The sequence below is a fragment of the Passer montanus genome, unplaced genomic scaffold, assembly GCF_014805655.1.
Source record: "Passer montanus isolate IOZ18808 unplaced genomic scaffold, ASM1480565v1 scaffold53, whole genome shotgun sequence".
NCBI classification, from domain to species: domain Eukaryota; kingdom Metazoa; phylum Chordata; class Aves; order Passeriformes; family Passeridae; genus Passer; species Passer montanus.
In genome coordinates, this window is record NW_024370263.1 from 7,739,106 (window position 1) to 7,766,397 (window position 27,292).

The 27,292-nt window shown below is 48.7% G+C and overlaps 1 protein-coding gene across 2 annotated transcripts in view; it reads left to right on the top strand.

Moving 5' to 3' along the window:
• Positions 1 to 25,897, top strand: part of TMEM132C (transmembrane protein 132C) — a 171,552-nt gene extending 145,655 nt beyond the window's left edge. For both annotated transcript variants that reach the window (XM_039724889.1, XM_039724890.1), the window contains 5 exons: positions 5,012 to 5,155; positions 14,570 to 14,775; positions 15,188 to 15,461; positions 16,004 to 16,195; positions 22,886 to 25,897. In XM_039724889.1, the coding sequence (XP_039580823.1) occupies positions 5,012 to 5,155; positions 14,570 to 14,775; positions 15,188 to 15,461; positions 16,004 to 16,195; positions 22,886 to 24,070 (2,001 nt within the window). In that variant the 3' untranslated portion in view covers positions 24,071 to 25,897. The remainder of the gene's footprint in view (positions 1 to 5,011; positions 5,156 to 14,569; positions 14,776 to 15,187; positions 15,462 to 16,003; positions 16,196 to 22,885) is intronic.
• The last annotated feature ends 1,395 nt before the right edge of the window (positions 25,898 to 27,292 follow it).

Sequence of the window (27,292 nt, forward strand, 5' to 3'; positions counted from 1 at the left end):
GCTCAGGGCTTTGGGCAGATGTGGGCACGGCAGGGCAGCAGTGGCAGCCCCAGCTCTGGGTGAGCCCAGGAGGTGTTTGGGCTGTGCTTGTTCCTGGGGCAGGTGCTGCCCTGGAGCAGTGGCAGCCCCAGCTCTGGGTGAGCCCAGGGAGGTGTTTGGGCTGTGCTTGTTCTCAGGGCAGGTGCTGCCCTGGGTTCCTGTGCTCTGTGTGTGTTGTGTTTAACAAAGCCTTAGCAGAGAGGAGCCCCTCACAGGGCTGCTGGGGCAGCTGCAGTTGGCATCCAAAGGGAGCTTTGAGCTCCTTTGTCCTGTCCTGTCAGGAACAGACTGCAGAAATGGCAGCTTTTACTCACTAAGTCTGTTTCTTATGTAGATTTGGAATGGCCTGATTTTCTCCACAGTTAATTTGTTCCTTAGCTGACATTTTCCTTGGCAGTGTGGCCCATGGAGTAGCCTGGATCCCAGCTGCACCCACGTTTGGAGGCTGAGGGATGCTGTTGGGGAAGCAGGCTGTCCCCTGTCCCCTTTGGTGTCACTCCTGAACAGCATTTCCCATTCCTCCTGCAGCTGGTATTACCCATGAAGTAAAAGCTCTTCTATTAGAAAGTGATAAATGAAGAGCAGGGTTGAGAGGCGATGGGCCAATGGTATTGGAATCAAGTGAAAGAGCAGCCCAAAATCCAACCAACAAAATCTGCCCTTCCCACTCCTGCAGGGGTGACTCTGCCTCAGGGGTCCCCAACCACCCAAAGCCCGTGGTCTGTAGGATCACTCCTGCTCTTCTGAGAGTTTCTGGAGCAGAATTCCTTCCCCTGCTGTAGCCAGTGCCTGTGATGTGGAGTGTCAGAGGAGCCAGCTGGCAGAAAGCACAATGTATAATTTACTGTTAATCCTGGGATTGTGGGGATCAGCAGAGCCTGCTGCCCAGCAGTGTTATTTCCTTAATCAGCTGTAATCCCAGCAGCATTAATAGCTGCAGCCCCAGCACTGTGCTCCCACACAGAGCCTGCAGCTCTGCTCCGTGCTGCCCTGGCTGGGAGGCACAGCTCGGTGCCCCTCCTGGGTGCCTGGGCTGTTTGCAGCTGGCGTGGGCAGCTCACACCTCCCACAGCTCCATCTCCTCCTCTTGCAGACGTGCTGCCAGGGTGTCAGTGTCCTCAGGTGATGGGGAACCTGCGTGGAAGCACAGCCCAGCTCCTGGAGCTCTCCTGGGTGGGCTCTGTCCCTGCAGCCCTGCCAGCAGCCAGGGCTTGCTGGCTCTGTCCTTGTCTGTGAGACAACTGCTGGGTTCGTTTGGAGGTCAGCAGTGCCCAACTGCCCCTTCCCACATGCTCCTCCAGTACCTTTCCCTGTCACAACATCGTTGTGTCAGTCCTTCAGGTGTGTGCACGGGTTTGTCACTGCTGAGGTGGCGTGGCTGTGAGAGGGACAATCTGAGTGCTGAGCCACTAACACCATCCCGGGAGACTCCACTCACAGTTTCCAGCCTGCACACTGGACCATTCTCATGACCTCAGGCTCCCATGGATTTCTTTGATAACACCATCTAATCGGATTTAGAGTTTAATTAAACAGCTGTCACTTTGCTTCCTCATTCTGCCACAATTTAATGTTGAATTAGTTCCTGAATCAGTCATGGCTGAATGCTTGCCTTCTTCCAGCTGAGAGGCTGGGTGAACATCAGGTTTGCTCTTCAGCTAAGTCCAAGCAGCACTTTGCATTCCTGCTCTTTGTGCAGAGCTCCTGCTGCCGTGGTGCAAGGTCCCTGACTGGAGAGGGGTGGAATGAAAGTGAGGTTGCTGCAGTGAGCCCTAGGGTACCCAGCTGTGGATGGGCACACGTGGGCACAGCCTCCTCAGCCCTGCCTGGAGCACATTTGCTTTGGGGGTGCCCTTTCCCCTTGCTGAGAAAGGAGATTTTTGTGAAAAGCAGTCCTGCAGTTTGCTCTGTCAGCGCAGGGGCTGCAGCTGGGGAAGAAATGCTGCTGGTGGTGGTGGGCTTCATTGCCCTTTCCCCTTGCTGAGAAAGGAGATTTTTGTGAAAAGCAGTCCTGCAGTTTGCTCTGTCAGCGCAGGGGCTGCAGCTGGGGAAGAAATGCTGCTGGTGGTGGGGGTGGGCTTCATCCCCTGAGCCCTGGCACAGGCAGGGCCAGAGCATCAGTGGGGCTGGTGGTGCTCTGGGCTGTGCCAGCAGCTCGAGGGGAAGCTTGCAGATCTCCTGGACACTGGTGGTTTTCTATCAGTGAATTTTAAAGTCATTTCTTACACAAAAAAATCAATAATTTGTTTTCAGCTATCTCCTTTGATACCTCCTTGAGCCTAACCACTAGAGTTTTCCTCTAATCATTAGAGGGAAATTTGTTCTTTAATTATACTATTTGCTAATTAAATACCTTTAAATAGTAATCATTTCCTTCACATGCTGTATCCATTGAAGGGATGCCCTGGTAAGAAAGAACCTTCCAAGCTGGGAGTCCATAGATGTTCTTCAGGCAGGAAGGGCAGCTCAGCTCTGCAGTGTCGGAGTCAGATTTGTTGGGATTTGGGCATCGTGCTGCCAACACCGTTGGAGGCTTCCAGAGCCAGGGCTCCAATCTCCCTTGTTTCCAAGGATTATGTGTGTAGCTCTGTTTCAGCTGTGGGAGTGCCAGTCCTGGCTTTTTAGAGTTTGCAATTCACTTACAGAAACTTCTTTCTGACCTGGATATTGATGCTGACTTACAGTGCCTCTTCCTTCTGTTTTTTCAATTTACTCTGCTTCCCTCATTTTTGAATTTCTTGGGAACAAGTCCAAACACTGCTATCAGATGCTTTCAGTTTTTTTTGTCACATAAAATAAATTTCATTTTAAAACTCTACTTGCTGCCTTGCACAGAAAGTAGATTAGTTCTTGGGGGATTTTAAAAAATTAAAGAATGTGGAAATGGCCAAGATATTGTGATTTTAAAAAGTGCCTTCATTTGAAATGAATTTGTAGTCTCTCTGAAAGTTTCTTAGGAGTGCTGTTTGTGTGCTCCTGAATTAGCCTGCAGTCAGGGCAGTTTATTGCATTTAGAAATGGGACCCAGAATCCCCCACTCTGCTGCTGCTGCTGGGAGAATGGTGGTGCTGGACATGTCCTTGGAGATGGGGCTGCTGCTTGTCAGGGGACATTCAGGGGGTGGGAGAAGGCAGGGAAGCACATCTGGGTGCTGTGGCTGACCCTCGGGGTGCCCATGGACAGACAGACAGACAGACAGACAGAGTCTGCTTGAGCTGCTTTTATTTTGATCTGTTTCAGTTCAGCCTCTGGGCAGTTTGGCCGTGGGTGTTTCCCGAGCTGTGCAGTTTTCTGGCAGGGTTGTGGGGCACACAGTGGGGGATGCCCTGAGCTGCCTTTGGCTCTATTGCAGCACAGAGCTCCCGAGCTGTGCAGTTTTCTGGCAGGGTTGTGGGGCACACAGTGGGGGATTCCCTGAGCTGCCTTTGGCTCTATTGCAGACAGAGCAGCAGCTGTGCCATGGGGCTGCTCCACACCCAGGGATACAGGACACGTGCTTCTCTATTTTAGTTCTAACCAAAAAAGACAATAAAACCAAGGCTTTGTTCCTTGCTCTCTTTTTCTGGTTTGTTTTAACTATAACAGGGCACTTCGAGCCTGAGGAAGGGAAGTGGCAGAGCTGAAAATTGCTTTTAGTATAGTGTGTAATATATTAATTGCTTATGCACCAGTTTTTCTTAATCTGTGTAATACCCATGAGCTATGGCTGCTCCCAGGGGAGCTGAAGGCAGGAGGTTTCCATCTCTGCTCAGAGCTGGGGCTGGGCACCAGTCCCTCCCCAGTGCTGGGGGTGCTGCAGGAGGAATCATTTGGGCTTCTTACATTTCTAGAACAGTCAACCTTTGCAGCATTTCCTTTTAAGTTTGGTGGCATTTCTTAAGAGAGCTGCAGGAGAACCTGAGAAATAACAAGTTGCCAGATGAAAAGAAAATCTGACCTAAATTTCAGACTCACTAAACTTGAATTGAAAACAGTATCAACAGTATCAGTGCCCCATTTTGCTGCTGTTGACATCAGTGGCTGCAGTCCTCCTGACTTCAGTGCTGAGGAATTTGCTGAATATTTGATTCACTTTATATTGAAGGCTGAAAAGTTGGAGAAAACTTTGAAGTTTTTCCTGCATGGGAATCTTGGGAATACAGTGGTGCTGACATAGTTCAGGAGATCCAAGTGTGAGCCTGGTCAATGGTGCATTGAAAGGCTTTTAAATGCCACAGCCCCAGTCCAGACTTCAAATTTCCTTGTTATTTCCCCTGCAGTTAACAGCATCACTGACTCCTTCTGGATCCTCACATTGCTTCACTGGCCATATCAGAGGAAATTAAATAATCTTGAAACAGTTCCAGACACAAAGTTCACGGAGAGGCCCCGTCTCTGCAGTGGGCTTGGATGCATTTTTACTTTGAGGCTCTTTTATCCTTACCCAAGCATTGCCAGTCAAGTCTGTATTAATAAAAACTCTGAAATCACATGTTGGAAGGTGAATGTTGGGAGTGACCCCTCACATCTCAAAAGCAGAAGATCCCCACGCTGGGGGAGTGTGCCTGACCTGGGTTTAGAGTGTTTATCCAGCAGATCAGACAGGGCTGGGGTTTCTCTGCCTTTCACCAGGCTGCACCTCTCTGGGGGTGAGCTGAGACCTTCAGCCACCCAGAGCTGATGTGTTCTTCTAAGTTCTCCTAAGCCTCCTGATGTTTACAGTCTTGTAATGGAGTTTCTCACACTTTTATGTAAATAATTAAATTTTTTGCATTCTTTTCTGGAGGAGGATAAATTTGATGGACTGTTGGTTTGTCCAGTGCCATTGGAGAGGTGGCACTGTCACCCTCCAATCCACTGCCACTTTTGGAAATCTATAAATACTGGAGTCAGAGAATAAACTTGCCTTCTTCTTACCTCGGAGTTGCAGTGTCTGTGCCATTTTATTTCGTGTCCCATAGTGACAGCCTTTGTGTGCTTTGTTTTGGTGCAGGACACGGAGATCCTGAACACGGCCATCCTCACGGGCAGGACGGTGGCAGTGCCCATCAAGGTGGTGTCCATCGAGGAGAACAGTGCTGTGACAGACATCTCCGAGTCTGTGGAGTGCAAATCCTCGGGGGAGGACGTCATTAAAGTAAGTTCCTGCCCAGAAAGGCTTCTGGGCTTCCACATTTCATAGCCTGGCACTAGCCCCAGCCTGGGCTGCTGCAGTTCTCCAGCAGTTTGTTTGGAAAGAATGTTTTCCTGAAGCACTTTGATTAGCACTTGGGGCCCTGCTGTGCTCTTGTGTGCTGCAGAAATAATTTTCCTGCACTAAAAGGGTTCCTTCCAGCCATGTTTGCACCATCAGAGCATTCTGAGTGGCTCCAGGAGCCTCCCCTGCCTGGGGCACGCTGAAGCTGAAGTGGAACAAACAACTGGAGGTTAACAGACATTTACTGGGACCAGCCAGGGACATCTGCAGGTGTAATTTCTCTCTCTCCAGAGCTGGCTGGGAATTGCTCAGATGGTGAGAGAAGGTGTCTCCTGTGTGTTTGGAGCACATGCAGAACCTCTGGAGGATGTGGCTGTGACACCAGTGCTAACTGCTGTAAAACATTCAGCTGCCTGGAAAGCACAGCTCAGTTAAGTGCTTGGAACAAAAAAGTTTGCTCCTCTCATCAGAAAGGAAAAAAGGCTTTTAATTTTTTTTTTCTCCATCTAGAATGTTCTTGTTTCCACAAAATTTCTTTCTTTACGTGGGGAAGTGGTTTGAGGTTCAAGGCCAATTGACATCTTCAATTGGTTCAGATTTTTAAAAGCACTCAGAAAGCTTCAAATGAGAACAGAGGCCTTTCATCCTTAATTCATTTCGAAATTCTCCATCAAGCTTTTATGTTCAATTCTTTAGAAATATCTTCCTCTGTGAAATCCTGGTGTAGAGACCTTGTTGGGATAACCTTTCTGCTGAAAAATAAAACCCAGTCACCATAAATGTTGTGTTTTGGGCAGAGCCATGGTACAAGGGCAGTGTACACGAGTTTACAGCTCCTGTAAGGCCTGTGGATTACCTTAAACCACAAACTTAGGGGAAAAAAGGAGTTATGACGAGAGCTATTGAGAGCTATTTAATACTTACTCATATTATCATCTAGAGGTTCAGGAAGATATTTTTGTGTGGTTTTAATTGTGTGAAATTTCTGGTAATTTGGATTTAGGCAAACCTGCCAGTGAGGCCAGAAGCTGAAGATGCTCAGTGCCTGTCTGCACTTGGCCTGTGACATTTAGTTACCAAATAAATGTCCTTTGTGTGGTTCATGTAAAGAGCTTATAGGTAATGCTCCTGCCCAGCAATTGGCCATCAGCTCAAAGCTTATTTATATTAATTTTTACTCCAGCTGGGCTGAATTACATTGTTCTCGGTAACAGAACCCTGTGGAATCTGAGTTTAAGATCTATCTGCAAAGAGCAGGTAAGAGTTTCCCAGTGATCCTCCTGGTCCCAGGGCAGCTCAGCGCACAGTTTGAATCTGCTGACTGCTACTCCTTTACTTCTTTTATTGTCTCCTAGTTCCCAGTCTTTATTTCCAGATTTACAGCTGATTTCATGAACTTTAAATGTCTTTGAGTGCTCTAGACCTTCACACAGTGGTCCAACCTTTTAAAAGTGGACACAAAATTTATTATGGCACTAAAAAGGAAGCAAAAGCCAAATTTTATTTCGCTAAGCTGGAATTTACCAATAGGATCCATCTGTCTGGATCCATTAATGGCAATTGCAGCTGCATGCACGGGCTCCTTGCCACCTGCTGGAGCTCAGGTGGATTTTGCTGCTTTGCTGATGCTTTGTGCTCTTTGCTCAGGAGCAAACCAGGTGTGGTTTCCTGCTGTGGGGAACCCAGCAATCCCCTCCCTGAAGGTTTGGTTTGTGTTCAGGAGCTGGGGAGCTGCAAATGCAGTTCCCACTGACCCCCCCCAGCAGCAGCCTGGGAGCTCTGGGCAGCAGCAGCTGCATCTCTGGGAGCCAGAGCCAGCTTCTCTGCTGGCCATCCCTGCCCTTCTGGTGCTGCGTGAGCACAGAGTCACTGTGTCAGCCTGAACAGCTCGAAAAACAGGGCAGGGAAAAGGAAAGGGCAGGGAAAGGGAAAGGGAAAGGGAAAGGAAAAGGAAAAGGAAAAGGAAAAGGAAAAGGAAAAGGAAAAGGAAAAGGAAAAGGAAAAGGAAAAGGAAAAGGAAAAGGAAAAGGAAAAGGAAAAGAGGAAAGTAAAAGGAAAAAAGGAAAGGAAAAGGGAAGGAAAAGAAAAGGAAAAGGAAAAGGAAAAGGAAAAAAGGAAAGGAAAAGGAAAAAAGGAAAGGAAAAGGAAAAAAGGAAAGGAAAAGGAAAAAAGGAAAGGAAAAGGAAAAAAGGAAAGGAAAAGGAAAAAAGGAAAGGAAAAGGAAAAAAGGAAAGGAAAAGGAAGGGAAAGGAAAATGGAATGAAACGGAAAAGGAAAAGGAAAAGGAAAAGGGAAGGAAAAGGAAAGGAAAAGGAAAAAAGGAAAGGAAAAGGGAAGGAAAAGGAAAGGAAAAGGAAAAAAGGAAAGGAAAAGGGAAGGAAAAGGAAAGGAAAAGGAAAAAAGGAAAGGAAAAGGGAAGGAAAAGGAAAAGGAAAAGGAAGAAACTTCTAAACTGTATCCTTGCAGACTTGCCTCCCTTATCCCATGGCCTCACCCAGCTCCCTCCCTGCACTGGGATGGAGAAGCAGTACAGCCCAAGTGGAAAATCCCAGCAGCAGCACCTCAAGTTCCACAGAAAGCGCTTTGAAATCACCTCCAAAGCTTCAACACCAAGAGTGGGAAAGGAAAAGGGAGAAGCAACGCCAGCCTTGTCCAGCTGCAGGTGTGATGGGAGGATGGTCACTTTGCTCCAGACCTGAGCAATGCAGTCAGGAGAGAAGATGGTTTGGTTCTACTTTGCTTTTCTGCCCCTGGTTGTAATTTACTCACTGTGAGTCTGTGCATTGTAGATACACACTGAGTTGAGGAATGACAAACTGTGATGGAGATGCACAACCACTGCCTGGACTGTGAGATGGAATTAAAAGGGATTCCTCCCCAGGATCCTGCCTTGCCAAGCAAGATATCTGTGGCCATGCTGCATCTGTGGGCTGCCCTCTCCCCAGTGAGCAGGAGCCAGGCTCCCTGTTTGTCCCCATTTCCAGAAATGGCTTGACTGGAGAGTACAGAGCAAGGCACATTTTGGGTTCTGTGCTAATGTGAGCCGCAGAGAGCTCCTGTGGCTCAGCACAGCTACAGTTCAGCTTCAAAAGCTGCTCATTTGGGAGCAAAGAGATGCCCTCCAGTCTCAGCTGGCATTCTGTGCCCCTTTTACTCTCTCAGTTCTGTCGTGGTGAATGATATTCAGTTAGTTAAATGTACTGCTGCTGCTCTGCAAGGCTGCCTCTGAAATCTCAGTAATGAGATTAGATAATGTACAGCCTTTTCCCCAAGAAAAGCTCTCTTGCTTTGGGGGCTTTCTGCTTAGTTTTGCTAATCTGGCTGCTGACACTGAAGATGCAGACCCTGCTGAGCCCAGACTGCGTCCAAGCCATGGCCCTGGTGTTACCCAGCTCTCTCTCCTCTGCAGGGCTGGGCTCCATCCCTGTGCTGTTCCTGGGCTCTGTGGGAGCCTTGCCTCCACTCTGGATGTGGAGCCCCAGCAGCAGCCAGCCCTGGGTGCCTCTGAGAGCTGCAGGATGCTCAGGGCTGCAGCTGGAATCAGTTCATGCAGTAATGCTGCCCTGCTCCTGTGCCACACAGGGAATGCTTCCTCAGCTGTCCCACAAAGCACCGTCGTTCTTTTGGGGGGTCACAGCTAGAGAGGGCTCTTGGGGTTATTCTTGCTGCAAGCCAAGCCTTTGCAGAGTTCAGGTGAGAGTTTGCCAGCCTGCAGGGCTGTGTTTGCCTCTGTGCTGCTGGCAGGAGCTGCTGCCTGCTCCCCCTGAGCCAGAGCTCCAGCTGCATCCCTGGCAGAGCAGCCCCTGGAGCAACCAGCAGCTCCTGGGGTGGAGTTCCCTCTCTGCAGGCTGCTCTAGCATTGCCCCAGAGCTGTCAATAGCGTGGAAGAACTGGTCTGGAGCTTTAACTTTTCTCAGACTTAAACAGTTAAATTGGAAAGAATGAGTACTGTGGGCCTTGAGACAGCCTCAGTTTTCCACTGGGTTACTGATTATTGAGGATTATGCAGCCAGGCATTGAAATCCTTCTTAGGAAGCCTAATGTTCCTGTAGCAGAGGATTTCCTTTGTGTGTGAGACCGAGGTGTTCAACTGCAATCAAGGCTGGAGAGCCACACAGAGTCTCTCTTTCAAAACCTGTAGAATTTAATAGAGGATAATTCCCTTTCTACAGAGCACGTTGTTAAAAAGAAATCTTGGGAGAAATTCTATAGCAAGGACATGAATATCCAAAAAGCTCCTGGAATGATTGTCACAGTCTAATATTCCCTGTCAGTGACGTGTTGGTGTGTGGTGAATTAGTGATCCTGGTGCCCTGTGCTCCTCGTGGAATGAACGGCTGCTCCCAGAGGCTGAGCTCCCTGAGCTCCAGGTGCTGCCTGCTGTGTCAGAGGGAGGACACCGAGCTGAGCACAAGGAGTCTCGTGCAGGAAAAGTGCTAACACCACTATTCTTTGCTGATTATCCTGTAATTTGGGGTTTTTTTCACTGAAATTGAGATTCCTTTAAGAGGCACTGGGAAAAGCTCTCTGCTCACAGAAGTGCTGTCATAAATATTTAAACATTTATGTAACCTTTGAATATGTTAGCAACATTTACATTAGTATAACAGAAATGGGTAAATGGGTTTACAGACAAAAATGCAAGATTCTGAACATGATGAATACGAGCAGGACATCCCCTGTTGCCACATCTCCCCACTCCTGCTCAGTCCTGAAACCACACAGGTCTCCTCCTAGAAAATGGACTGATGCCTCCCAGTTTTTCAGTCTCCACAAACTTGACAGGATTGCTGCATTAAAACCTTCTCTTTTTGTCCTTCTGAACTGTCCTTCAGAGGCTGGGCTGGTGTTTCCAGAGGTGAAAACCACTGGGAGAATAAACAAGCTTGGACTGGGGTGGACCCACAGAGCCAACCACTCATTTATTTTTAGGTTTTACAGTTGTCATTCTTTCCACTCCTGTGTAGAGCAGACACAAAGCAGTGCTCTGAGTTCACCATCTTTTGAAAGGCAGCCTTAGCTTGTATTTGACATGAAATCATGAAATTTGTCCTTCTAGAACTGCCTGACTCCACCAGTAACTGAAGGAAGGTTTCTCAGGGGTCTGCAGTGGAATTTAACCCGGCAAACGCAGGGTTCTGCAGAGGTGCCAGCAGCCCCCTCTGGCTGGGGTGTCCTTGTCACATCCCTCGTGGTGACCTCCAGCAGCTCGAGCAGTCCTGCAGTACCGAGGCCATGGTGGGATCCAGAGCTCAGTCTGAAAGGAGGCAGGGAAGGGAGACCCAGAGGTTCTGCACTGCCCTGGCACCAGTTCCAGGAATGTCCTTGACATTCACTGCAGCCCATCTGCCGAGTGCCAGGGGCAGGGACGTCCCCTCCCCAGCCCAGTGCCACAGGTGGCATCCAGGAGTGACTCTCCTTGATTTCCTGGCAGCACTTTTCTCTGTCAGCTCAATAAAATGTGATTTGTTGCCCAGAGAATCTATCCAAGTCATCTGGAAAGGCAATGGCCTTTGTTACAAGGGGGCACAAAATATAATGCCAGGAAGAAGACAAAGAGGAAGCCTGTAGGGAATTGTGCTCAGCTCTTTGCTGTCTGCTTCTTTATTTTAGTTTTAATCTGGAGAAGAAGTTAGGAAAATAGAAAAAAGGGAAAAGTAGCTGAATGCAGCTTAATAATGAAAGAAATTGCTGAAATAGCATCAGAGAGCTCTTTAAAATGCAAAACTTCTTGCTGATCTGCTAAGCAGGAAAGAAAAAACCCAATCACTTAAAGGTGGTGGCTAAGCAGGCTTTCCCTTCATCATTGCTCGCTTCTTCTGATGCCAGAGATAAAAAGCACTTTCAGAGGGAGGATGTTTTCATAGTGAAAGCATAAATACTACAGGAGATGAGAGACACATCAGTGCTCAGAGTCTCCAGCTTCTCTGAGAAACTTCCTTGGCCTGGAGTGGGCAGGACCCACAGCTGAGAGGTTGTCCCTGCACTGCTCCCTGACCTTCCAGGAGCGTTGGCAAAAGCCTGGAGGAAAACAGAAAAGCACTTCTGTCTATCAAAAACTCTTCAACAAATATACCTTTTTAATTAAAAAAAGTTAATTGAGCTCTAATGTGACAGAAAGCAGATTTTTAAAAAATGTGACACATTTTTTAAAAATCTGCTTTCTGTCCTTCCTCCATGGTCCCATGTGCCATTGCCTTTGGTGATCCCCGCCAGCCCTGTGTCCCCATCCTGTTTCACCCCACAGGAGAGCAGAGCAAAGCAGTGCAGCCAAGCCTGCCCTGGATAACTCCAGAACCAAGCTGTCTGGGATGTTATTTCCCCCTCTGTTAGCCTGGGCTGAGGAGGCACCACACAACCTGTTCCCTTTTTTTGTGAGCAGCATCTGCTCAGCAAGAGCTTGCTGGAGCTGCAAACTGTAGCAGTCAGTCCATATGCATCTCCTCTGAGGCTGAGAAACCTTGTCATTGATTTTTTTACAGGACACTGTGGGAGGGAAGGGCAAGGAAGGAAATGTCCCTGCTCCCATTTTTCCCCTGTTGTGCTGAGCTCGGCTGAGGTGTGCTGCTGCCACGAGAGCAGATCTGGAATGTACCTGAACATCACATGGGCACGAGTGCCAGCAGCCCACAGAGAGCAGCCCACCTTGGCTCAGGGGCAGATTCTCTCCTGTGCAGCTCTGGTTGGGAGTGTTGCCTTTCCCTGTCGGGAGTGATGGGTGGTGCTGCCAGGATGGATGCCTGGAAGGGGTGAAAATGCACAGAATGCAATGCAGCCTGAGCTCTGCTCCTCCTTTGCTCTCTCTCTTGTTCTGCCTCTTCCTCAGCAGGACAGGAGCAGAGGAGGAGCAGTGCAGGGACATCAGCAGTGCTTGTTCTTGGGGAGCAGAATCCTGTTTTTCACAATGCACTCCTAAAGACCTGCCAGTGTTGCTGATGCATGCCCAGTAATAAATATCAACCTGGAGCAGTTTGAAAGGCTTGTGGTGGCTGCTCAGCCACCTCCTGAGGATGCCCTATGGACTTTTGAGCCATTTGTTTGTGGCATAGCCACAAAGGCTTGTAGCAGCTTTCCCAATACAGATGGAGATTGCATCTCAGCCCAGAGCCATTTTGGAATTGCAGTTTTGCTACTATTGTTATTCTTTCTCTTTCCCCAGCAATTAGATTTGTCCAGTTCCTGACAACATTGAGCTTTATACAATATAAAATCATACATCTGGGCCAGACCTGGCCTGTCTGAAGCTGAGTGTGTTGTCAGAAATCTTTTATCAGCACATGCAGGTGGTTTGCACAATGCATAAATAAACAACTTGCACAACTAAACCAGAAAGTTCACTTTGTCCCTGGATTGAACTCCTTAGAAATGAGTGGGGTGGAACCAGCTTCAGGACAGCAGTGGCTGTGGCTCCAAGCGGAGTTCAGTTAGATTTTGCTGACAAGCCTCCCAAACACTTGTGCTCAAAGGAAGGTAAGGCTGAGGAGCCAAGAGCTTTCTCTGAACATTCTCTGCCAAATGTTCCAGACCTAGGATGGACACCAGCAGCTCACACACAGGGTCTGAGTGTCCCTGGGGCATCCCAGGGGCTGCTCACTGCCCTGGGCACCAGCACCTCTCAGGGCTGGGACTCCTGACATGCAGCCCTTGCTTGCCTGCAGCTGGGGCTGTGTAATGAGAAGCATTTTCAGGATTCCTCTCGCAGGGTGAAGCTGAGGCAGACACCACAGAAAGAACAAGCAGCCCATCTAGGGGTGTGTTCTCACTAACTGCCTGGCATTGTGTAGGATATTACAGATATTATTGGGCTCCTCGTGACCTCTGCTGCACGGTGCTGTTAGATTAGATCAAACAGTCACTCTGAAACAGCCTGGTGTGAACTAAACCTGTTTCTGTATTGCCGTTCAAGTTAATGGATGGAAAAATAGGCCATGGCATTCATAGTGCTGAAATGAGGGTGTTTCTGCCCCCTTCAGGCTGTTACACTGGCCTCGGGAGGTCTGAGGGAGAGGGCTGAAGGGAGGGATGGGTCAGGTATTGCAGCAGGGCTAGTGCTTCAGTCAACAGAGCTGTTGGAGCAGAACCCTCTGAGGCAGCGAGAGAGAAATGTTGGTATTGTGTTCTCTGAAGTTTCTTTTTGCAATCTCATCATCAAATATTTTACCAGAATATGAGCAGTGCCTGGACCCAGGAGAGGATGCGAACGTGGTGTGTCAGACTGGGAGCAGTTCAGCTCCTGCGCTGTGGCCACAGAGGACATCCATCTGCTGGGGACATCAGCACTGCCAGCTGATAATCTCCACTTGAATAAAACGGTGCTGGGAAGGGGCAGAAGGGAGCAGATGATCGTATAAATACATGTTCAGGTGGGAGATGCATTTCCACCATTACCCGTGCTCGTTAGGGGTGATGAAGTAGAATTCTGACAGGATGGGAGCAGGAGCAGGAGTTGGGATCTGCTGGGTTTGCTGTTAATTTCTGCAGACATACCAGCTCATTTAGTAATGTAACAGCTCCCATTGCTCACCACTTAATGTATGATTAATGTGCCACAGGATTTCCCCAGACATTTATGACACCTTTAGGAATAGAAATGACAATGACTTTATCACATGGAGTCACTTCATACTCTCTGCATCTCTCTTAATGATTTATATATCCAGGAGTGATTTTATCACTAGTACTCAGTAACATAATAAATGAGAAAACTCAATGGTCTGTAAATTACAACACTGATTAAAGAAGTGATTACTGATATAACTCTTACATGGCTATGATAATGCTTGCTTATATTTCAGGACAGCATTTACATATTAATGATAAATCTACTGTAGTGTTTAGAAATACTTTACAGCTTTAATCAAAATGTAAACATTTACAAACAGATAATGTTTATTGCAGAGGAAATGAGTCGACTTCTGTTACTCTTCAGTGGGTGAAATCTGCTGCAAAGCCAGTGCTGAAAGCAGCATCACCCCTGATGGAGTCATCTTCAGGGCAGGGCTTTGGCTGGCTGCTTGCCCCTGTGGAGCCCAGTTTGGGCTTGCTGGGTTCCTCTTGGCCAGGCTGGGAAGAGCTTTGCTCATGAAGGATTCCCCAGCTCTGCTCAGTTTGGAGCTCGCTGCATTGCAGACAGAAAATCAGCTGCAAGCTTCATGAGCAGTACCCAGCTTTAGGCACCTCCAGCCCGTTGTGGCTCCTGGGCCAGGGAGGGCTCTTGTGTTCAGCTCCCACTGCACAAGGAGTTAATGCATAAAGAGAGAGAGGGGAGCCTTTTCTGGGTTTGGGGTGCAGCTGCCAGGGTGACGCTTGGAGCTCGTTTTGTCACAGTGGTCACCTTTTCTCCTCCCCCCTCAGGTCTCTGACAGGTGTGACTATGTTTTTGTCAATGGCAAGGAGATGAAAGGCAAGGTGAACGCCCTGGTGAACTTCACCTACCAGTACCTGAGCGCTCCCCTGCAGATGACAGTGTGGGTGCCACGCCTGCCCCTGCAGATCGACATCTCCGACACGGAGCTCAGCCAGATCAAAGGCTGGAGAGTCCCCGTTGTGTCCAACAAAAGGTGGGTGTGAGTCCCTGCATTTCCTGGGTGGTTTGTGAAAGGAAGGCTCCCGAAATGCAGCCTCTTCCCCTGAGGAGCAGCAGTGCTGGAACCCCCAGCTTTGCTCTGGGCGTCTGCAGTTAAAGCTTTAAAGGTTGTGGGACTGCTGCTCCTGTGTCTGTCTTGGGCAGCAAAACAGTGTGTGGAACTCTGGTGAGGGCCACGGTCAGAGGGGCTGTGGGGAGATGGCAGCACAGGTGAAAAAGGGCACAGCCCAGCTGTGTGGTCCTTCATCACGTGAGGTGGACATCCCTAGTCCAGGAATCCAGAAGGGAGGGCTCTGTTTGAGGGGCACTCTCCATTAGCACTGCAGAGTTAATTCTCACTGATGTTTGGGAGCGTTTCTCCATGCTGTGTCCCCTGCTGCCACCAGGCCCACCAGGGACAGCGATGACGAGGACGAGGACGAGCGGCGGGGCAGGGGCTGCACCCTGCAGTACCAGCACGCCATGGTCAGGGTGCTGACACAGTTTGTGGCCGAGGACTCGGGGCCCTGGGGCCAGCTGAGCTACCTGCTGGGCTCGGACTGGCACTTCGACATCACCGACCTGGTCAGGGACTTCATGAAGCTGGAGGATCCACACGTGGCCAGGCTGCAGGAGGGCAGGATCCTCATCGGCCGGGAAGTGGGCATGACCACCATGCAGGTACAGCGTGGGCTGTGGGCATGGCCACCATGCAGGTACAGCCTGGGCTGTGGGCATGGCCACCATGCAGGTACAGCCTGGGCAGGGGCTGTGGGCATGGCCACCATGCAGGTACAGCGTGGGCTGTGGGCATGACCACCATGCAGGTACAGCCTGGGCTGTGGGCATGACCACCATGCAGGTACAGTGTGGGCTGTGGGCATGGCCACCATGCAGGTACAGTGTGGGCTGTGGGCATGGCCACCGTGCAGGTACAGCCTGGGCAGGGGCTGTGGGCATGGCCACCATGCAGGTACAGCCTGGCACAGACTGGGGATGGGCTGTGGGCATGGCCACCATGCAGGTACAGCCTGGGCAGGGGCTGGGGATGCTCTGTGGGCATGACAGGGTTTTCTGACCCTGCTGATGAAATCAGACTCCCTTCCTGTGCTCTTCATTTCTGTGCATAAAGCTCTGGAGACAAGAAGGGACGATGACCTTAAGAAAGGTTTTATCAATTGATCAGCCTTTTCCTAAGTTGATTCTTCTGTGTTTCTCCAAAGGTTTTGTCTCCTCTGTCTGACTCCATCCTGGCAGAGAAGACAGTGACTGTGCTGGATGACAAAGTGACCATCACAGACCTTGGAGTGCAGCTGGTGTCTGGGCTTTCTCTCTTCCTGCAGCCCAGTGCAGCCACCAGCAGGGCCATCGTGGCCACGGCCGTTGCCCAGGAGCTGCTCCACACTCCTAAGCAGGTGATGTGCACTCTGAATTTACTGGGTTTGCCTTCTGGGATGGGGCAGGATGCTATCAGCGTAAAGGACAGGTGATAATTCACAGCCAGTTTAGAATTCAGACTTCAGGTGTAGTCTGTGTCCATGTTCATTGCTTTTCCCCAGGGATACTCTGGAATTGCCTTGTCTTTTCTTCCCTTCCAATAGGGACTGGTAGCTGTGGGAAAAGTTCTAACTGCACTGAAGTTTATGCTGTTTGCAGTTTTAATACCCTTTCTCTGGCTAATGAACCTGTTGTTTTCACTGCACAGGCAGTTTTTGGACAGTGATCCTGGTTTGCTGTGGGAACATGCCCTTGTTTTCCATTCTGGAGAGCACAGAGCTCTGTGTGGCACAATTTAATATCTTCAAGAGCTGTGAAATAGAGGCAGAAGATGGCCACATACATTTCTTTTCCCTCCTGGAGCCATGACACACTGCCAGGCTCATCTCTCCATTTATTTTTCATGTGGATTTTGGGGATTCATCATCCAGTTCATGTGCTGATCTTCATTTAAGCCAGCAAATTCCCATCTCTCTAAAGGGGGGTCTTTCAAACAGCTTGTCTCAGGTCACAACCTCTGTGGAAAAGAGGATTGGAGAACACCACCAGATCAAGTCAGACAGTCACTCTGGCCCAGAATAAACCCAAGGGTCACTGGAACATGATTCCTTGGTCATCTATTTGAGGGTTGGGACTGGGGACCATGCAATTAAATCTGTCCACAGCTACTCCTCTTGCAGAAACCATTTTTCCTCTCACATAGATAGGGAGAGATCTCAAGTCAAGTTTTATGGCCCATTTTCATGATTATTGCTATCTAATTTTCTGGAACATAAAAATAATCTAGTTTGTTTTATAACTTAGTGACAGGGAAATGTCCAAACTAGAAGGGCACGGTGTCCATCTGTTCCATTTGTTGCATCCTGTAAACATAAGAATCTTAAGTAATTAACCCATTTATACCCTTCTTCAGGGCTTAGAAACCACATCTGGCATTCTGTCTTCAGACAAAGAGCGTGGAAACAAAAACTGGAGCACTCCTAACCCAATCCTGCCCTGTGGCACAGAGCAGCAGCAGTCCTGCAGCAGCACTGGGAGAAGTGTGCCTTTGATTGCAGCTCAAAGAGCCTGTGGATCTGGAAAGGCTGCCCAGTCCCACTGTCAGCTCCCCAGATTTATGGAGGATCTGTCCTGAGCATGCAGAGACATGTATCAGCAGCAGGTTGTGCCAGGGGTGCCCCTGTGCCACCTCTGCTGCTCATGGCGTGGCAGTGTGATGTGACACGTCATTACATGTGACATGTCATTACATGTTAGGAGCTACAAAGGAGTCAAAAAGTGCAAACGTGGTTTGGGTTGAAATGGCTTCTCCCAGCACTGAGTTCTGAAATTGTTTTGGTGAAGTGTTTGGTTTCAGCTGCTGCTCCCCTGCAGGACAGTTCCAGGTGCTGAGGGTGGCACATTTGGGACACAGAAGTCAGGCCCTGGTTCTGAGCAGGGCATCTCCATCACCAAAACAAGACAGGAATAGATTTCACACTGGGAAATAAGTGGAAGGAAATGGCGTAGGAGTGACCTACAGAGGCACAGACATCTTTTCCTTTCAGTTGCAGTTTGAATGAAGGATATAACATTTAAGTCACTTTCCCTTAGAAAAATTAATGCAAATGTGGGAATGTTTGTGGCTAAATTTTGCAAGAAGTGACTCATGATTTGGAGTGCATCAGCTGAGATCCTGACTGAGCTGGAATTTTGAAGGCAAATGCTGAGTGTTTGCTGAAAATCAAGGCCTTTTGAAAGAGGGTTTTTTCCAAGGAGACAGCCCAGGACTCAGCCTGTACTTGAGCACTGTGAGGACTTCATTATTTAAGTGTGTCTTTTCCTCTCAAGCAAGTTTATAAAAAGGCCCAAATAACTCATGCAAACCTTACTGATGCAGCTGAAAAACAGAACTCAGAATTCTTGCTGTGGCTTTCTTTCAGTGACCATAATGACTGGATTGCCTTAATTATAATGAGCACACCTTATCTGCATACACAGCACAGAGCAGCCAGAGCACAAGTCCTGAAAAGTTGGCAGTTTCTCCACAAATACAAAGCACTCTAAAGAAGATAAGCCAATATTTTTTCACCTTGGATGCCTTAAGTTAGATACCTTTATCTGTGGCTGAGCAACTAATTACCTGCTGTGACAAGGTCACCTTGAGGGATGCTGAGCCCATGTATTATTTTTTAATCAATAGGAAGCTCATTGGCACTGCAAAGTGGATCAGTGATTTAGGTGCCTAAAAATAGACATGGGTTGACCAGCTTTTAAATATCAAAGATGAAGTGTTTTCTGAAAATTTGGAAACTCTGGCTGTGAGTGATCTATTTCTGGTGGCCATCTGCTCAGGTGAGAAAGCTGTTCCATTTGGCTTGCTGACGGGTGTTAAATCAACACTGTCATCCTAAAGGCTTCTCCAAAATGTAAACAAAAGAAAACCTGCAGTGTTTGAATGTTTTCTGATCTAAGTGAGCTTCAAGGACTCCCAAAGCTCAGCTGGCTCTGCAGGGGAGCTCAGTCACATCCAGCTTTTTTTGTCACTGCAGGATGTTGTGTGGGGCTGATGATCTGATCTGGGTCAGTGAGGAAAGCAGGGAGAAGCCTTTAATAAACAGCTCTGTGCATTGGTGCAGCTCTCAGTGCTGCTGGGGAGCTGCAGACACTTTCTCAGGGAAGAAGAGCAGTGCTGGTGCCTTCTCAAAGCCCAGTCCTGGTGCTCCCCAGGTGTGGTGCCTGGTCCAGCCTGGGGCTGGCTCTGCTGTCCCTCTGGCAGGGGACAGTGCCCAGCACCCTTGGCCAGCAGAGCAGGCTGGGCTCCTGCCCTGGCCCTGCCTTTGGGATGCTCTGCTTCAGCTCCTGGCCCTGCTGCAAACCAGTCCTGAGGATTCACAGTTAATAGGAGATATTAGCAGTATTTCTGTGGTGTGAGTTACACCCGAATTGTATTTCTATCTACTTTAGGCTGGCAGAGCAATGGAATGGCTCACTGGAATGACAGAGGAATTCAGCAGCATGGGAAAGGGAGAAGGGATGCATTGTTAGATAAGAATGTGAATTCTTCCCCTGCAAATACAAGCAAATTCCCACTGGAAAGGAATGTCACATGAGCAGATTGGACAAAAAGGAGAGAGAGAAACCCACAGAGGGGAATGCATGGGTTGAATTAAGATCTGAGTCTTGGCTGCCTTTCATTTCCACATCATAACAATCAAGCCAAATTTTTACTACACAAGCTACAGGCTTAAAAATAAATGCACATGTAATACTTTGATATTTCATGAGATAAAATTGCTGGGGAAATCCATTCCAGCATTCAAGTCCCCAGACAGAGCAATCAGAGCTGGTCTAGGAGAAGCTGCTGAGGACAATATTCCTTTGCCTTTATTTGAGGGAGGCATGCATTTGTTTTCTGCAGAGCCAACCATTTCTTTCCTCTGCTGTCCTGCCTCACTCCAGGACCCTTGCAGCTGACCCCAGCAACTGAGGGCTTATTCACAAATAGTTTTATTTGTGCTGTAGTGAATGGTCACCATTAAAAGGCCGCTTTATTCTGAGCATGGAAAAAAAATCAAATATCCTCATCTGTGTTTCTAAGCAGCACAATTCTCTAAAACGCAACCAGTTTATCCAAGAGGATTTATCAAATGGTATCTTTGGACTGATAAGCCACAGTGTAATTCAAGGCCAGGAAAGGTGGTGGAACTGCCCCAGATCAAGAGCTGAAAATACACCTGTGGTGGGGGAGGAGAGCAGCAAAGGCACAGGGGAAAGTTCAGACAAAAGGTGTCTTGATAAAGTTCTTTATGTGCTTAAGGAAAGCCTGGTGGTGGCCAGCAGTGGCTGTGGGAAGAATTTGTACATCTGTGGCCTGGGTTTTGCTGCCATGAGCATGAGCTGATGAGCACTGTGTGGCTCAGTTGACAGCTCAGTCAGCTCTGGGATCCTCCTGCTCTGGGGACACTGATGTGTCCCTGTGGCCACTGGTGCTGGGAGAGAACACACCTGTGGGTGTGTGAGAGGAAAAGTGAGGGAAATAAGGGCTGGAAAGCAAGACAATGCCTCAAACTCTTTGTTTGTGCTTGGTAATTAAAGAGCACGAGCATTTGTCACCTCAGTGTGGAGGGCAGGGGACGAGGGGCAGCAGCTTGGCAGGTGGGAGGGCTCCAATCCATCTTCATCTTCCGAGAGTAACTGCAGGACCTTGTCAGAGATTTGGAGGGGATTTATTGATGTGGTGCACAGGATTTGCAGAAACAGCTCCTTGAAGGACATGGCACTAAATCATTTCCTTTTTCTCTCTGCTTTTCTTTTTAGCTTTTCAGAATTTATAATCATTTGGGAAATTCACTTCCTTGCCCTGCCTTTGGCTTTCCTTTAATGATGTGAATGAGAGGAAATGATCTCTTGCCAAATACAGTATTTGATCTGATCCAGTACATTTTGGCAGAATTTTAAACTCTCTCCCTCGTTCTCTGGTTTGTTTTCTTTCCCTTTTAATTAATGTTGTCCATAGTATGGGCATGACAATGTTGTTTTGTGAAAAAAAATTGGTTCCTCCTATGAAGAAACGTTCTCTTGGAAATAAAAAATGTCAATGCTGGTAGAAAATAATGGCTAAGCCAGTGCACACCTCTGTTACCTACAGTAAATCACAAGTGTGCCTGCAAATTTCAGCTGACTGCCATCCCATTCTTCTCTGTCTCTGCTTCATAAAACCAGGAATGCAGATTTGTAGGGCAGTGGCATAAAGAATAAAGTTGCTTTGAAGTTGCTGGCAACTTTGTCCAAATGCACAGAGGATTCAGTGAGGTGAGTCCTGTGGTAGCTGTGGAGCTGTGCAGTTCCCAGCTGGGCAGGAGGCACGGGTGCCATCATTTCCAGCCCTCCCTGAGCAAAATCCTGCACTTATTTTCACTTATTTTCACTTATTTTCTCTCCAAAGGCGGCAGGCAGTGATGGTGAGGGAAGGGATGCTGGTGTTTTCCCTGGCACAGGCTGGTGCAAAGGCAGCGTGTCTTCCCCAGTGGCACATGAGGCTGACCTTTGTTTTAGGGAGAAGGAAGGCAGCAGGATGCTGAACTGCCTGAGGAGGTGAATCCTTTTCTCTCTGCACATATCCATTAAAAAAACCCTTTGCTTTCCTCTGACTGGGGTTGCTCTGCTATAGATTTCTGTGATAGAAATTCGAGCTGTGCCCCGCAGCTTTGTGTTTGTTCACTCATTTCAGGGTTGTTTCTCTAATGAAAGATCAGATGTTTTAATTTCCTTATGCAGTTCACCCTTCCCAGCTTCTGAGTTACCCTGGCTCCGTTTCAGCTCTTTGAAGTAAATTTGAATCACCAAGAAATTTGCTTTCTTTCCTGTTGTGCCACAACTTATTTTTCTTCTTTCAGTCCCTCAAGTACTTGCTGATAGTGCTTTGGAAATCAAATATTCAGTATGGCCCAACCTTCTGCCCAGCTAGATGCCCCTTGCTGTTTTCATTGAAAAGCTTTGAATTCAACTGGAAGGGTAGCAGTTCTCTTTGTTTATAACCATAGCATAACAAATTGCAGCCAATTGAAAACCATATTAAGTTGTAAATTTGTATTATGACTGGACATTACCAGGGTGGCAATGTTTTTCCCCAGTGCTGGTTTTTCAGCCCAGTTGTTCTGATGTACCCAAGTGTGAAGCTGTTAGAGCCATTTGTGGTTTAAGTGTGGGAAGGAAAGGACTTCACTTCTGTGGGAAGCTGCACTCTGGCAATCTGCCTGGCCGTCTGCTGGCTACGCAGGCAGGACACAGAACAAATGAAAAATTAAAGAAATGCCCTGCAAAGAAAGCTATTGAGATGTGGAGAAGCAAATATCTGTGTCATCTGGAAGGGATTTCACATGGCAAAGAGCTGACCTCTGGCTTTGTGTTTGCTTCTAATGATGACTTCTGACAGTGCTACCTGCAGAGCACAAAGACAGACCAATTAAATCCAGGCCATTTGTATTTTTATTGTAGACATCATGCCAGAATCCCCGTCCTCCTCTTCTTGACACAGAAATTTGGTGGACTTTTTAATTATCTCAAGGATAAAGTGTTTTTTGCGTAAAACAAACCTTTCTCCAGCAAAATGGCAATTGTTCTGTGAGTCTTTTTCTTTCAGATGAATCTTCTGCTCCAGCCATTTCCGAGATGCTGTGGTAGCTCCTTACTCCTGCTAAGATACTTATGCCTTAATTTGACAGCTCCTCATGACACCTGTGCATGTGTTACATGAGGGAAATAAGTGTTCTGTCAAGTGCCTCTGGTAATTTTTGTGATTTGCCTCTTTTGGCTTTTGTACGACAGGAATGACTTTCCTTACAGAGCTTGTACAATTGTACCTTGCTAATGGCTACTTGGGTAATAAAGACATCTCACATCAATTATTTTCTATGTCCTTGTGCAAAACATTTGCAGGGAGAGTATCAGTGGAACCCTTAGTGACAAATGTGACCAGTTTCCTGCCCCACCAGTCGAGGCTTGGTTTGTTTACATGCAGTGCAGAGTCGCTGTGACCCCTTTCCTCCGGCTGAGAGATGCACGGCGGGCTGGGCTGGTTTCCCGATTTACTGAAGGCCTGTGTTTAACCATCTCTGTCCTTGCAGGAAGCCGTGGTGAGCACCTGGATCCAGTTCAGCGACAGCTCCGTTACCCCCCTGGACATCTACGACCCCAAGGACTTCTCTCTGTCGGCCGTGTCGCTGGACGAAGCCGTGGTGTCCGTGCACCAGAGCCCTGCCCTGCGGTGGCCCGTGGTGGCGGCGGAGGGCGAGGGCCAGGGAGCGCTGGTCAAGGTGGACATGATGATCTCCGAGGCCTGCCAGAAGTCCAAGAGGAAGAGCGTGCTGGCCGTGGGGAGCGGCAGCATCAGGGTGAAGTTCGGGCAGAACGACGCGGACGCGGAGGCGGGCGGCGACTACGACGAGGACGAGATCGAGAACCGCGCCAGCGACCGGCGCCACAAGGCCGCGGAGCACGACGGGCGCCACTACGGCGGCGCCTCGGCAGACAGGGACGAGGGGCCCCTCAGGAAGGCCAGCACCACCGCCAAGTCCGTCCTCAAAAACAAAGTCATCAAAAACAACCGCCTGGACGGCGGCAAGCTCTCGGACGACGGCCAGCTGCAGAACATCCCCATCGACTTCACCAACTTCCCCGCCCAGGTGGAGCTGCCCAAAGGCGGGGCTGGCGTGGAGGACAGCGACCTGGTGCAGACACCCCGGGGGCTCAGCGACCTGGAGATCGGCATGTACGCCCTGCTGGGCGTCTTCTGCCTGGCCATCCTGGTGTTCCTCATCAACTGTGCAACGTTTGCGCTCAAGTACCGCCACAAGCAGGTGCTGGTGGAAGGACAGACCACCATGACCCACTCCCACGACTGGGTGTGGCTGGGGAACGAGGCAGAGCTGCTGGAGAACGCGGCGGATGCGTCGCCTCAGCAGGACGAGCACACCACCATCATCGACCGGGGCTCGGGCGGCGAGGAGAGCAACCAGCTGCTGAACGGCAGCGCCCAGAAGAGCGCGCAGAGCCAGGGGCACAGGGCTGCAGACCCGGGGGGGAGGCTGGGCAAGGAGCACAGGGTGGAGCCTTTGCACTCGCCCACGTCCAAGAGGAAGCGGGTGAAGTTCACCACGTTCACCACCATCCCGCCCGACGACGGCTGCCCCACCGTCAACTCCATCCTCAGCAGCAATGACGATGACATTAAGTGGGTGTGCCAGGACATGGACCTGGGCGACTCCAAAGAGATCAGAAACTACGTGGGGAAGTTCAAAGACAAAGCGTAGCTCCCTGCTGGGGTGTTTTTTTGGGTTTAACCACACCTTGATGCCTTCAGTTCTACAGTATATATTGGGACGGGCGAGGGGGAGGGGAAGGGATCGCCGGGAGAAATGATGAGGCAGTTTTTATAATCAGGGAAAGAAATTTGCCAAACTGTCCGTGGTTTGTTTTTGTTTTTCGCTTAGTTTTGTTGGGTTTCTGTTGTTTGTTTGGTTTTTTCCCAGTGGTTGTTCTGCTACCCATGGATTTAGGAAGCGGAATACAGAAGGAAAAGAACAAGGAAATGGTATGACCAGTCTGATGAACTGGGCAAGATGGGGTTGTGAAAATTCATTTTATGGGTCATACAAATAATAATGATAGTAATATTTCACAGTACCAAAAATATCTGTAGAAACAAATGAGAGAATATAAGAGCATGGAAAGAGTAAGCAAGAGGCAAACAATAACTTGTTCTGGTTCCAATAAAACATCACAGTTATGGACATCCGACCCACAAGGAGACTTTTTATATTGGTACTCAAGGCATTTCTTCTCATTCCTGCATTTGAAATGAAGAGGTGTCTTTGGCATTACATGTGAAGGAGGAAGAAATTAGCTGGTATTTTCATTTTTACTTTTCCATTTGTCTTGTAAATTGAAACAGAATAATTTTCCCTCTTGTATTTTTATTTTAAATATCTTGAAAACAGGAAAATTTAAAATTCAGTAAGTTCACAGTGGGACAAGAACATTCTGTTTCTAAGTTACCTGTAAACAGTCTCCTGTCATTTAAAGAGTTCAGGGGATAAGTATTGACTAATAATTTCCACGTGGTGTCTCTTCTGAAAGCCTGAGCCTCCATTTCACCCTGGCTAGAAAGATGTTCTGTTTGGAAGAATTTTCATTTTCCTTTCAGGTTGGGGCTGTTTGTTTAGTTGCTCATTTTAAATTTCCACAACCAAAGTTCCTGTGTTTCACCAAGGGAAGAAGGTGCTGTTTTCTGTTAGCTTTTACAAGAACCAAGCAATGGGAGTGCCCCACTGGGGCATTGTAAATCCTCCTGGAACTGAGACCATCACAGGCACAGCCTGGAGTTGGGTTGTTTGGGTTGGGTTTTTTTTGCCAGGTTCATGAATTCATGATTTTGTGCTGCATTTTTCTCTTTATTCTGGTGTCACCAGCTCTTGTCAAGCTCTGAAAGCAAGAAGAGGAATGGACAGAAAGACCCTGATTGCCCTAAACGTTTATTCCCTTGTACTGGGAGAGCTGGCCTCTGGGCACACTGTTGGGAGGGAGGGAGGGAAATATTGCTGGAGCAAGAACAAGAAATATCTGGAGCTGTTTTATAGATTGATTTTTTTTGCCATTGGACCAGCAAAGACTGAAAAGTTTAGACTAGATTGTAAATCTGAATTTCGAGTAAATAAATACCAAGGCAGTAATAAATCAGAAGCAAATACAAAATAGAGATTTAATTTGTGGTGTGAACTGGCAGAACTGTGCTGGCTCAGTGCCAGTTCACATTCATGGAGGACACAGATCAAAGTCTACTCAATGAGGAGACCACTGTCCTCCCAAAGCTCTCCTGACTGGAAGGAGGAGTGGATCCAGCCTTTGGAAAGCAGTGTTATGTCCTGACCATCAGCCAGAAGCACTTGCATCATCCTGTCTTTGCCATGTATTTCCTTGGTTTGGGTTTTTTAATTACTAAACTCCGTAGTTTGGGTTTGTTTTTTTTACTTGGACAAAGTCAATCCTGCCACCCAATAACATAGATGGACGTTTTAACAAGGTATGCCTAGTATGCATTGTAGACTGAAAGAATGTAATATTTATTTATACATGTTATATGAATTGTAATTAAAATGCTTTACACAGCTTGACAAATCACCCTCTCTTTCCTCAGGGGGGTGCTCCTCTGTCATTTCCGTGGAGTGCTGCATCCCCTGGACACGGGTTCAGCCTTTCTGGAGGGAGAGCAGAGCTGTGGGAGCTGCTCCCTGCCCGAGCCCTCCCTGGTGGAGCGTGATGATGATGATGGATGGGGAGCAGCCCAGCCAGGCACAGGGCAGGGCAGTGCCACAATCCATCTTCTTCATCCCTGCCTGCACCAGCACCAGCAGCTCCAGGGCTCTGCTCCTGGCATGGGCAACTCCCGTAATTAATTAATTAATTAATTAATTACATGGCTCTTCGTGGGAAAATGAAGGTGCCTGACATGGAAAAGGCATTTACAGCGTGGAGCTGCAGCAGAGGAGGGAGAAACACAGCACTGGAGCAGGAATACTGGTGTGGTGGCACAGAAGGTGCCAGTTCCAAGGACATTTCTGAGGAGGCACCCACGATGCACCCAGGGGTGGCACCCCAGGACCCCAGTGCTGCTGGCTGGACAGGAGCAAGGTGACCACGCCGTGGGTCTGTGCAGAGGAGGACAGGCTGGATTTGAAAAGGCAACAGAGGGAAGTAAAAAAAAGGGAAAAAAACCTGATCCCTGCCTTCACATTTAAATTGTCTGAAGCTCCAGAACATGGGGCTTCAGAGGCCAGTACAGAAACTTTTCAGTTTGTCTTGCACCGACCAAAAGATTCTGTCACAGCCGTGTTCTGAGCGAGCCACCACAGACAGCATCTCAGCAGGGAGGGCAGCACGGGCTGTGGAATATCATTTACTGGGGACACTCACGTCGGGTCACTGGCAGGATTTCCATCTCTGGAGCTCGTGGCTGCAGAGGCCCTGGGTGGGCACGGGAGCTGCGGGGGTTCCCTGCTTCACGCACAGCTCCAGGCAGCAGGGGCAGGGCAGTCTGCCCGTGCCTGGCTGCACAGCTAACATGCTGCAAGGTGCCTCTCCTGTCAGGGAGCCAGGGGAGAAACTCATGAATAACAACTTGCACCTAGAGGACAGCCTTCATCTGAGGAGCTCAGTGACTTCCAGTTGTAAAGGATGGGAACGTGAGCAGGGTGAGTGTCCTGGAAGGAGACAGCGCTGGGTGGACACGTTCCCCTGTGCCTGGGGCAGAGCTGGGGCTGCTGCTGGGGGGCACTGAGTGAAACCACCTGGAACAGGAGCCCAGGGCAGCCCGATGAGGCCAGGACTGGTGGAAGCTGTGTGGGTGTGATGGGAGGCAGCTGTGGGAGAGGAGGGAGCAGGTGGAGGTCAGTGGAGCTGCTCTGCTGCTGAGGCCAGGGGGACAGCAGGGACTTCGGGGGAAAAAGTGAGTTTTGCTCTTATTATTTTTTATTACT